This window comes from Lathamus discolor, chromosome 9 (assembly GCF_037157495.1).
Source record: "Lathamus discolor isolate bLatDis1 chromosome 9, bLatDis1.hap1, whole genome shotgun sequence".
Classification (NCBI taxonomy): Eukaryota; Metazoa; Chordata; class Aves; order Psittaciformes; family Psittacidae; genus Lathamus; species Lathamus discolor.
The window spans coordinates 7,912,266-7,924,976 of record NC_088892.1 but is presented as its reverse complement, the minus strand read 5'-3'; the positions used below and the strand labels follow the sequence as shown (position 1 = coordinate 7,924,976).

General features: G+C 45.0%; 1 protein-coding gene across 7 annotated transcripts in view; it reads left to right on the top strand.

Annotated features, from left to right (window-relative positions):
- ARHGEF9 (Cdc42 guanine nucleotide exchange factor 9) overlaps window positions 1-12,711 on the top strand; it is a 189,123-nt gene that overhangs the window by 140,166 nt on the left and 36,246 nt on the right. For all 7 annotated transcript variants that reach the window (XM_065689217.1, XM_065689215.1, XM_065689216.1 and 4 more), the window contains exons 7-9: window positions 4,209-4,388; window positions 6,263-6,495; window positions 10,552-10,681. In XM_065689217.1, the coding sequence (XP_065545289.1) occupies window positions 4,209-4,388; window positions 6,263-6,495; window positions 10,552-10,681 (543 nt within the window). The remainder of the gene's footprint in view (window positions 1-4,208; window positions 4,389-6,262; window positions 6,496-10,551; window positions 10,682-12,711) is intronic.

The following is a 12,711-nucleotide window of genomic DNA, read 5'->3' as shown; positions in this document are numbered from 1 at the left end:
GGTTGCATTACTAGGAGTGGATGGATCAATATTCTGAAATACAGCCAAGAAGACAAGAAAGAAAACAGGATTTGGCCTTAAGAAAGTATCCAGTAATAGGAATTTTAGGCTTAGAGCTTAGGAAAATCATAGAATCATAGAATGGTTAGGGACTGCAGAAAGCTCTTTGGATCAGTGGGGATAGATACACTCAATAGAGCTATTCCTCAGTGTGCAATTTGTAGGTATCTCTCACTGCCTGCTTGTGCACACCCTGGTTTTGTGTTCTGAAGCTGCCTGCTTCTTGCCCTTTAGAGGACCAGGCTTATGTTCCTGCTGGACTTCAGTTTACGTTTTAGGCGAGCCCCAGGGCAATCACAGCGCCTGACATTCAGTGCTTGCTCTAGACCAGTATTTGAACAAGTGCTTTAGAGTCCTGACTGCCTGGGACCAGACATGGCTGTAGTTTGCTTTTTCAATCCAAACAGACTCAGCTTTGTTCTTCTGCTTATTTCTGTTACGTGCATATCAGCACAGTGCTCGCCTCGATGCTGTGAGCACTGCTCTAGAGAGCAGTGTTTTTATAGCCCAGATGGTGCTGGTCCAAACCAAGGGATGATGTACAAGACAATACAAACAGCCCCATATTGGCTCAGAGATGGCAACAAACTGGAATATCATCACAGCTGCCTTTAAAGGTAGAACCTGTAGTGGCTATCTCCTTATTCTCTCCTTCACTTTGCTCTCAGCTGGACAAGAAGAAGATGGCTGGATTGGCCATCTCTCCTGACTGTCTCTAAACCCACTGTGGGGTGAAGAAAACTTAGCACTTAACCTCCTGCAAATACTTTCCAACTTTGGCCTGTACTTCAGGGACTACATGGAAAAGTACTTTAAAGAGAGACAGTTTGACAGCTATTTTTAGGTTTTCATTGAGCAAAACGCTCTCCAACATCTGCTCATCAGTCAGTTATCCCTTCTCTGAGCAAACCTGACGGGATGAGCAGAAGGAAGATGACATTGTTTTATGTAACAGAAGTAAATTTACTGGAAAAACTCTGCAGCAGCCTTCTAGCTGGCTCTCGCTGCCTGTTCTATATAAATCTTCAATCTCCCCTTTGCTGGCTTGTGCTGGAAACCAACCTTCCAAACGCACAAGCTGGATAGAGGATAAGACTTGGGAACTCCGTGTGTTCTTTTCTTTTCCCTGTGGTTTTATAGGTGCCTGTTCAAAAATGTGCTTCTTCAGCTTCTCCAAAGCACATGGCTCGGGTGAAGCAATGAACCAGCACAGGGAGAACAGGGAATGTTCAAGACAGTAGCTGCAGCCAATAGCAACCCCAGGGCTGAAAGATGTTCCCCTAAACCGTGCAGTGAGTGAGTTCACAGAGCAGCATGTGAGGGGGAAAGCTGCCTTGCAGGCAGCCTGCAGCAGGCCAAAGGTCCAACACAAACACCTTGCGGCACTCACTTAGTGCTGCTGACACCAAAGCCAGTGTCAGAAAGAGCCTGGCCTCATGGGCAGGTGAACATCTGCTTTCTTTGTGTTTTATCTGAGATAAGCAGGTAAACATGAAAAGCAGCATGGGAAAGATACTCTGCATTATTCCTTACTAGTTTGAATTTGTATTTGTCCTGCAACGTGGGAACCAGCCTGCTCCCGTTCCTCCTGGCCTTGAAAAATGAGAGGGAAACCCAGGAAAATGAGTCATCAAGAAGCTCCTGGAAGAAGAGAGACCTAGATTTAGTACATGCAGAAGGTATTCCATAACCATTTCTCAGCTGAAAAAGCCAGGAATTTCAGGGTAGTGGCATCCTTCTAGCAAAGCTGGACATCACAGAGGTTGGGTCTTTGCCAGGTCGGCCAAAGTTGTATTTCTCATTCATCTCTGTGAAGTTCGCTCTCCCAGGAACCACATGGTGAGGCTGAAGGACAGTTTATTATAGCGTTCCAATAGTTTGCATTGTGGACCAGCAGCTGCATGTCACCAGCTGGCAGTTCCTCTATGTGACTAAGCAACTAGAGTGCCCAAATATAGCCTTCAACTGGAGCTGCTGGCATTTTTTCCCCGTGTTTCTTTTTCTCTTCCTATATAATAAAGGCAGCCAAAGTCATCTCATGATGCCCCCCTTGTTATCTCTCTTCAGTCAAGAGGCCACAGTCCCAACCAGGCCAACGTCTGATACTTGGCCTTGCAAAGTTTCTAGTCTGAATGGTGCAGGCAGGTGAAGCACAGGGGGGAGGAAGTGATGTGCTCAGTGTCACAGATGGTGGCAGAGCCAGAAACTCAGCCCAGACACCCAGAGCCTCCATGTGTCACCCTCTGTGCTCAACCACTTGTGCTTCAGGCAAGTGTGTTTGAAAAAGTCCTCATGATTGAAGTCCTCAAAGATGCTCCAAGGGCTGGGGCATCTCTCCTGTGAAGACAGGCTGAGAGAGCTGGGCTACATCAGCCTGGAGAAGAGAAAGCTCCTTAAGGGGTCTTGAGACCTGAGAGCAGCTTCAGTGCCTAAAGGGGCTACAAGAAACCTGGAGAGGGGCTTTGGCCAAGGGCCTGTAGGGACAAGCCAAGGGGAATGGCTTTAACCTGCCTGAGGGGAGACTGAGATGAGCTCTTAGGCAGAAGCTCTTCCCTGGGAGGGTGCTGAGGCGCTGCCACAGGGTGCCCAAAGAAGCTGTGGCTGCCCCATCCCTGGCAGTGTTCAAGGCCAGACTGGACACAGGGGCTTGAAGCAACCTGCTCTAGTGGAAGGTGTCCCTGCCTATGGCAGGAGGTTGGAACTGGTTGAGCTTTTAGCTGAAGCAAGGATGGTGAGTTCATGGATAAGGCAAGGTCAGCGCAACAGGAGGCAAACACAACTTGGTGTGTTACCCTTTTTGCCAGAACATTGATCCCTTTGGTATTTTTAGGTCAGGAAGTCTTCAGAGCGGTGCTTGCCTACCAGTTTGTGTTTGTGTGCTGTCCAGCTAAGCTCAGTCTCAGTGGGCATCGCGGGCTGTTGAAGAAGCAGCAAGGAGGATGTTTATTATTGCTCTGGACACTCTGTCCATGCAGGAGATCTAAATTGTTTCCAAACCTCCTGCAGGTTCATTCTGTGATTCTGGGGAATTTATTTAAATTCTCCACATCCTGGTTCTTTCTCCCTCTTTCTCCACTTGACTTTAATGTGTGTAGACTCAGGGGAGCCAGCTGTTTGTACAGAGAAGGCTGCAAAGCCTTTTCTTCTGTCCTACTGAAAAAGGGAAGAAAAGCAGTGAAAGACGATTTTTGAGAAAACAGGAGAAAAAAATCCCCCTCGTTTTGCACTGTTTGGAATAGCACATCTGCACTAAGGAAATAGAGGGTACAGAAAAATGCTGCTGCTTTCTTCTAGATGGCATTGATCATCAGCTTGGGCTGCTCCCACTGGGCTCCCTTGCTTGGGCAAGCCAGAACTCCTACCCTCCTACTGCATCGCCTTTGGGGTTCCCGACCATCACATAGGACAAAGCCCTCCTGCTTTCATCTTGGACTCAGGAAGATGAATAATGTGGTGGGATAGTCCATGTTGCCTCTCAAGTCAGGGAACATTTGAAGAGTGTTTGCCTTCAGTATTTCACTTGGTGCTGAAACAGCAAGGATGGTGGCACCCTCCATACCCGCTTCCTAGACCAGGGGACATTAATAGACAGTCACACATTAATAGAATCCCAGCCTGGTTTGGTTGAAGGGACCTTAAAATTCATCCAGTTCCAACCCCCTGCAGGCAGGGACACCTTCTGCTAGAGCAGCTTGCTCTAAGCCCTGTCCAATCTGGCCTTGGACACTGCAAGGGATGGGGTAGCCACAGCTTCTCTGGGCAATAGGGTGTTTCTCAGCACGATCACAGAATCATAGAACTGTTTAGGTTCATCGAGTCCAACCACAGGCTGTGAAACCCTGGATGTACTGGGTCTGGTGTGTCCTTAGCAAGAGTAGTGCTGTGGGCCTACTGTAGGATGCAGTAGGAACTTGCAAAGGAGATGCTTGCTGTCTATCAAAACAGTACTCATAGTGTCTCAAGGCAGGTTTTGTTAATTGCATGCTTACTGATAGAGAGGAGTTGATGGAGACTATCATGTCATAGCAGTGGATTTTGTTTTCAGAGCCATCTTCTTGTTTTCAGTTGCTCCTTCCTCAAGAATAATCTGGGAGCAGCCTCAGTGTGTTTGGGTTATTTTATAGATTGTTCTTTCTTACTCCCTACAGGGTTACTTAAAGCAGTGCCGGAAGAGGAGGGATATGTTCAGTGATGAACAGCTAAAAATCATCTTTGGCAACATTGAAGATATCTACAGATTCCAGATGGGTTTTGTCCGGGACTTGGAGAAACAGTACAACAACGAGGACCCCCATCTCAGCGAAATTGGACCATGTTTCCTTGAACACGTGAGTGAATTGGGCATGTTTGTTTGGGAGTTTTGGGGTTGGTTTGGGAGGATGGAAGGTGTAAAGGGAGTAGCAGAAAAAGTCAGGAGGCAGGAACCACTCAGAATAACTTGTGCATCAATACTGTTCTGGTTACATATCAGGGATTACTCCATGGCCCTCCATCTACTTCATGAGATGCAGAGAAGGGAAAATATGAAGTGAAGCAGTTGGATAACACCCTAGAATACTTGAATCCCAACACTTTTTAACATCCACCCTTAATCATGTTATGTAGCTGCTTGTCCCTCACTCCCCACCCTCTTTTGTTCTTCAGAATATGACTTAAACCCACAGGAGAGGAGAGCAAATGCCTGGGCTGTTTGCTGTAGCACTGAGATGCACTTTCAAGGGCTGAAAACCCCACAGAGCTTCAGTTTGCTTACCCTGCAGAACTGTTGGAGTGGGTGGGGAGGTGCAGCTCAAGCTAGGTGCACACTGAACAGGATGTTTTTACTGACCATATAGTCATGGAGGCTTTTGCCCTGCCCATTGTACTGTTTCATAGCTACATGCTACAGGAGCTGATAAATTGACCAGTGCTGTAAATATGCCAGGAAATGTAAAGAAAATTACAGTCCTGCAGTTCCAGACTTTCCTTCAGGGAGAATGAGGTGCTGTTACCAGAGCTTAGCTATGAGGTGCTCCAGCCCAGGAGGCAGACCCTGCACTGTGCTACCATGTTACTTGCAGCCAGGGCTCTACAGGCAACAGTTCACTTCTTATCAGAGAAATTTCTGATAGACATTCATGAAACTTCAGCAGGGCATCCCTAAATGGGTTCACAGCATCTCTTAAACACTGTTGATCTTCCAACTGAAAAGCAGGTTTCTTGTTGAGAAGTTGCATGATGGCATTAACATTGCTCATTATTATCAGAGCCTGCAATCTCCACTGCTTGCTTCCAAAGCAGCATCACATTCCATCTCTGTGCAAAAAAGATGCAAGAAATCTTGGTGAGAATCAGTAGCTGAAATTTCATGTCTTGAGGCTCTGCTGTCAATTCATGTAGAGTGACAATAGCAAGAATTACTGTGGTTATTCAGAGCAATATCTGACACTCCTCTGTCATCAAACATGGCCTGGAAGCTGGCTAATGAATTCCTGATAAATGATCCCTGTTTAGCCATTTGGGGGAACTGAGGGATGAGGACATTAAGATCCTGCTATGTCGTTCTGCAAAGCATCTTGTTCCTCATCTGCTTCAGGAGGAGAAAAGTGTCAGCTCTCAGTCAGCTGTGGGGATGGGAAAGAAACCAGGCTCCATTATTCCCAATAAGGCCCTCATGGGACTGAGAAATAAGAATTGCTGGTCGGGTGCAACACAGTGGTTAGTGACATGAGTTCCCTGTTGGTAAAGGGAAATTTCAAATATACCCAGCTCCTAAACACTTGCCAGGTACTTCATGAGCTTTCAGGGAAAGGGCTCTAGAACTGACAAGGCTCTGGTCCTGTATTATGAAAAGGCCAGAGCTCTGCTCTGTTCTACCTTAACTTTTTATAAGGTTGTCTTCTAGAAAGACAACCCCACCACACAATTTGACACTGAGAGCACCGATAACACAGCACAGGGCTTCACTTGAACACAGCCATTACAGAGACCTCAGCCACACATCAATACCCAGGTCCCTCTCTGCTTCCCTTTTTTCCCAGCGCAACCATGCAGCAGGAAAAGTCCTTCCTTTTGGATCAGCACTGCCTCCTCCTGCTTAGGGCATTCTTTCTTCTTTAGTTGTAACATGTTCTTGTTGGCAATCTGGGTGATTGACTGCTCACAGTACTTGTCTGACATGTGCCCCCCTCTGTGTGCATCCCTCTTCTCCTGCCTCTCACAGCAAGATGGCTTCTGGATCTATTCGGAGTACTGTAACAACCATTTGGATGCATGCATGGAGCTTTCCAAGCTGATGAAAGACAGCAGGTACCAGCATTTCTTCGAAGCGTGTCGTCTGTTGCAGCAGATGATTGATATTGCCATAGATGGTTTCCTTCTGACACCAGTGCAGAAGATCTGCAAATACCCCCTGCAGCTCGCAGAGCTACTCAAGTACACTGCACAGGATCACAGGTATGCTGGTCTCCTACTACACCAAAGGTTTCTGCTCACTGCTGCTTCACGTGGCCTCTGCACACACACAGGGCTGGGTTTTTGCTGTCCAGCTCTTCTCCTCATGACATCTATTATAAATTGAAGCAGGGCAAAGGTTCAGCAGACAGTTAGAAAGCTTCTCAAAGCGCTGATTCTCAATGGAGCCAAACTCATCTCTGTTATAATCAGACATGTGAACTAATTACTCTTGGATGTACTTTCTGATGCTACCAGTTACACTTGAAAAATTGCCTAATTAGCATTCAGTGGTGAAAGGCTCCTTCCTTTGTCCTGAAGAGGACCTCAGCACACAGCAAATAGAGGGCCAGCATCCGCAGCTCAAACCTGATTATGCTCAGATCTGGGGAGAACCCAGGACTTGCTCTGCTTTCAGCCTGACTTCACCTCTGGTTTTGCCACTGGGTTTAGGTTCAGAGGAGCACCAGCAGTTTGATTACTTCCCAGCATTCCCAGGCTCTCTTGCTGCTGCTGAGGGCAATCAGCCTGACCCCCTGACTTAGTGTAAATCAGGAATAGTACCTGTGATATCACTTAAGATATACTGCTAAGAAAATAAGGTGAAAGAAGAATCAAGCTGCCTAGGAGGGAATTTTCTCCTGCCTTGCCAGTTAGCTTTCTTTTTTCCAAAATCCATTGAAAAGGAAGTGCTTCAGAGAACAAAAACAATCACAGATGTTTCAGAAACTTCTGCAACTTTTTGGTTGGTTTTGATTTTCCCCAAACCCAGCTCTGAAAGTGCAGAGAGATGTGATATGAGCAAAGAGATGCATTTGCTTTGACCTGATTCACGAGTTTGGCTGATTCATGCTAGCTGAACGCTCAGTTCAAAATCACCAACTTGGACAAGCATTTGGCTCCAGATCCAATTTCTGTTTTTTCTCTTCATAACAAGATCAAATCAATCTTGGAGTGGATTCATGGGAACAAGGGTCTCAGAAAGCAGCTCTAGGATCCCAAATGTTGTGGCTTTTTGTCCTTACCAGTCATGTGATGTCCCCACAGTACTTAAGAGTGTGAATTCAGATGTGGCTTTACAAGGAGAAGACATAAGGAGCCTCAGAGAGAAGAGATCTGTGTTTAAAGTGACCTTCTCTGAGCTATTTGGTAGCAATGCCAAAGGGGATGTGGACAGTGTGATTACACAAGGGTTGAATTATTTGGAGAGTACATTCCTTCTTCCTTTGGGATGTTTTAAAAATGAAATGGGTTGGGTTGTACCACACTTCCTTGTGGTTTAGCTCCTCCAATTCAAGTGTTCAAACAGCCTGGGAGGGACTGGTCCTTCAGGAAACCCATTTCACATCCCAGACAAGCTCAATGCAATGAAGGAGGAGAGTGAGACACAGAGAATGTGTGATTCTGCACTGGGGCTATGCAGAAAACCCAGGCTTCAGTGGTTGTCTGCTTGACATACAACTGGTTTCTGTTTTGGGATTGGGGCTAAAATAAGCAAAGCCTGAGGTGGGAAAAGCAAATAATCTTGGGGAACATCATGATGTGACAATATAAGACACTGGGAAAGGCATGTACCTGCAGGCTGGGATACCATCAGAGTCAGCTATGAACAAGAGAAACTGAGAAGCCTCCTGGGGAGCTCAGGGGCCTGTTAACCAGGTGGTAAATTGCCTTCATGCACTTGTAGTGTGACAGTGCTCATGGTGAGATTGAGAGTCGGAAACAGAAGCTAGAAAATTGCAGACTAATACCATGAAGTCAGGCTCATCATTGGCTGAATTAGGAGTCTCTCAGGCACTCTGATTAGAATTTAGTGTGCAGAAGATGCTGTTTGAATCAGTAAAACCATTTATGGAGTAAGGCAAAACTTGGAAAGGACCAGGAATTCCAATGGAAGCAAAGATGTCAGCTTCATCTGACAGTGGGATATTACATTCTGTTTCTTTTTTCTTTTCTTCTTCACTAACATCATACTTGTAGAGCTGTGCATCTTCCCTGCACCAGTTCAGGACAGCAGAGCTGAAACAGGAAACCTGACCACTCTCCCCGACATTAGCATGCAATGTTTGGCAAGAGTCTAGACTCGCATCCTGATTGAGCACTGGGAAGTGGTCATTCCAGCCCCAGTATCATTGACAGACCATGTCTATACCTTAATTTCATAGTTAATGGCATCCCATTATTATTTCACTGGCCAAATGCTTTGCTTCTGTTATTTTTCCTCTGACTTTTTGCCAGCTCTGCCACAGGCATGGGCTAGGAGCCAAAAAAGTTCAGTCATGACTCTTCCTTCATTACTGCATGGGGTTTGCTCTTCAAACATAACATTAGAATTAGTGAATTAGCATTACCAAGATGAAAACCAGCTTGGCTGGCACTGACCCACCTCATGTGGAGGCAGGCACGGGGGTGTTTCAGAGCCTGGCTCCCTTCAGTTGCTGTTGTTTTGAGACTGGTTCATTGGAATGTTTCACAAAGCCGCATCTGTTCACCTCTTAGAGATTCACTCCAGCTTAATAGGAATTAAATATATGAAGGTACGAAGTGCAGCTTCCTGGTGTCCTGAGGATGCCTGCTGCAGAACTGAGCTGGAGTTAAGAGTGAGTGAACACGAGTGAGGAGGAGATGCCACTAACGGGTGGACTGGCATTAGCCTCCCTTCTCTGCAGGAGCATAACTGCTAAATGTTCACATAATTAGTCTTTAAGTCCTGCGCGTCTCCCTACCTCTACAGATCCTTTCTGACCATAGTGACTTACCTGTTCCCTACAAGAACTCACAGACATTTTGAAGACCAGACTGATGTCTCTCTGGCATAGCTCCATTTCTCTGTTACACAACCAGGCACTCGCTTCATACAGGTGGCCCCGCAAAGGAAGGCACAAGAAATTCTTCCTTGTGTGTCATGATGGCTATGTCAGACAGCCCATCCTCGGTTTCCTTTACTTTATTGAAGGATCAGTCTTGATGTTCTGGAATTTGTAGGAGGTTTCTTTAACCTCAGCTGGAATTTTGATGTAGGAATTGAATAAAAATTGAAAATGCATCTCCAGATTTCATCCAAGAAAGGGCAGCAAAATAGCAAATCATACTCTGTTGTATATCTTCTTGTGATTGTTTCTTAGTATTTATCCTGTTTGATTCACATGAGGAAAGGGACATAATTGACAGCACTCACCCGTCTGAGCTGTCACCAGCAATAATCAATAAAGCCATTCCCCCTGCAGCTGCTCAGGATGGCAGCTTTTCTCATTAGTCGGCAATCAATATCAACCCTTAAGTTAATAATATATTATGGTGGCATTATGGCAGCTGGCCTTGTCTGTCCTTCCAATTGAAATTAACATTAAGGTTCCTTGGAATGGAATAGAAGGGAGAGGGTGGAAATCAATAGCATTGATTTCGGCATCACTTTTTGAAAAGACTGATCATCATCTTTGCTGGCCCTGGCAGGAGGCTGGTTTCGCTCTCTGTTATTACACTCACAGGCCCATCCAGGAATGAAAAAGAAAGAACTGCTTTGATTTGCTCACCTGAAGTCTGCACTAAGCCTGAAGGCTGTGGGATAAATGCCCTGTGGCACTCTTGGAGTCTTCTTATGGCTTGGAAGGTGCTCCGGCCTTGTGTCTGATTAAAAAGTAGTTCCTAATGTTCAATTTAAAATGGAAAAGACCAGGTGCAAAGGTAGAGGCTATAAAAATGTCCAGACTTTCTTTTAGGATGCTCTTTATCTGAGGATCTGAACACTTTAGAAAGCAATATTCATATATTTGTAACTGACATACATTGTAGGGGCTTGACTGTACTCATTGAGCTGAACGGCTGGCTGGCTTTTCTGTCTTCTACACACCCAACTTCAGTTTCAAGCTGCTCTTTGTGATGATCCAGAAAGACACTGTTGGTGGAAAAAGTACAGTATGAGAGCAATGAGAAGCAAGCCCTATCTACATTCCTTTCTAAAAGGATGGCGAGACTATGTTGCTGCTAGTGCTAGGCCTCTGTGCGCTTCCACTGCACCTCAGTGTGGAATCTCATGGACTTCCCTTTTGTGTTTGACAGTGACTACAGGTATGTGGCTGCTGCTCTTGCCGTCATGAGGAACGTGACTCTGCAGATCAACGAGCGGAAGCGGAGGCTGGAGAACATTGACAAGATAGCTCAGTGGCAGGCCTCCGTTCTGGACTGGGAGGTACCGTAAATGCTCAGCCCTCGTTTTGGTGCTATAAACCTGGAAGAAGTATATTCCAGGCAGCTGGTGAATTATCCAAGACGGTATAGTTCATTTCACACAACCTAGACTTGGGATTAAGCTTGGGACAGAGAAGACGTATTTAGAGACTTGGTACTTAACATGTAAAATATGAAAGTACTCTGAAGAAAATCTAGGGTCCAGTTCCAATTTCATCAATAGAAATCTGGAAAAAGTTTGGCAATTAATAATGCTGTTGTCTGGGGATTAAGTGAGATTTGGATCGAACTATGGGCATTCTGGCTGTGTGCTTTGTTTTTAGGGAAGAAAGAAGGAAAGAGATAGCGAAAAGGCCTAGGAATTGTGACAGGTTAAGCAAATAGAGAAAACTCTTCTTGAAGCTGCTTTATGATTACAAGGCAAAACATTATGCTGAAGTTAGAGCTGCTATTTGCACATTTAAAATGAGTACCCACTCAAAGATATTTCTGAAGCAACCCTGTATGTACTGATCATGTAATTAAGGAGCTGAGAAACACAGGCAAGGCAAAGTCAGCAGAGGGATTCCTCACCAGCAGGCCTCCAGTCTCTGGCATTTTTGCCATGTGTTAACAAAAAAGGCATCCTAAAATTATGTTTTGTTTTTTTCATCCTGATTTTTAAAAGTCATTGTATGAATGTGATCTGTAAATAGGGTTTTGAAGCAGAGCAAGGACAAATGCTTTTGTAAATCCCTCTCTCTGTTATCACTCCATGTGTCCAGTGAGTAGATATTTAGAGTGATGGAACAACCTTTTTTCTTCCTCACAGTCATGAAGATCTGGAATAACTCCCCATTCAGGTCAATGAGCTCATACTATGTAGATTAGTTTATGGGAAAGATGGATTAATCCTTTAATTAGTTTTTTTCCAGAAAAGACTGAAGGCTGGAAGGACAGGCAGGGAAATGCAGGTGGATCACCTTCTGATTGGGTATCCTCCTTGACTGGATTAGTTTCGTTGCTGTAATGAAGGTTGGATTCAGGCTGGGATCTTTTGCCAAAACACATAACAAACAGCTCTGACTGCTGCATTTAAGTCATGACTGGCTCTGAGAGCAGAGAATGAAGATGATTTGCTTGATTGTTTTATCATTGTTTACTGTGAAGAAACCTCTGGTACTGACACGCAGGCTCATTTTCAGCATTAGAAACTGCTCTCAAGGAGGCACAGGACCATCACATAGAGATTCAGCCTTCAGAGTAGTCCATGTGATAAGCTGATGTGTGTCATTTGTAAGAAATACTGAGACCCTTACTGTAAATAAACCTAGATTAAGGACAGATCAGTTCCAAGTCAGTGAATATTCATGTGTGAATGCAAAGCCAAGGTGACCTCCACATAGGATCTATGGAATAGCAGTTTCTTTTTCTATTCCATTAGCTGAGTTGATAATTCATTTTTATTTAGCCATATCCTCGATAATTCATTCCTGCTTAGCAGTACCCATTCTTTATCTCTATCCTATCCTCAGGAACTTGCCAAATCATTCCTCCAGGCTTTTTTCAGCTACTCCAAATTTTAAGCACAATATTACAGCAACGTCCTTCAGCTTCTCATAATCTAGCAAAACCACTCAGAGATCTGATGGGAATACAGCTACTGCCCTCATTCAAAGGAAAACAACCTTCTTGTCATTTCTATTCTGTATTTTGGATCAAGAAGAGTCATAGAGCTGTGATGAGAATACTAAAGGATGAGAGCTGGGTCCAGCAGAGGACTTCACTGCTTCATTCTTTCCTCTAAAGTAACTTCTGAATCATCAGACACAGCCCCTACTTCACAGATGTCTGTGTAATGGTCAGAAGGATGCACAAACCCCCAAATACTCAGGAGTTAACTGGCCTGATGTGGGAGAAATCAAAAGCAGTGCCAGATGCTTAGATCTGTCCTAGATATGTCCTAGACCTTTAGGCATTGCAAACCCAAGCTGCTAACCTCCAGAAACTCCACTCAGCTGATTTTTATCTATAGGACATGTGTACCAGGGC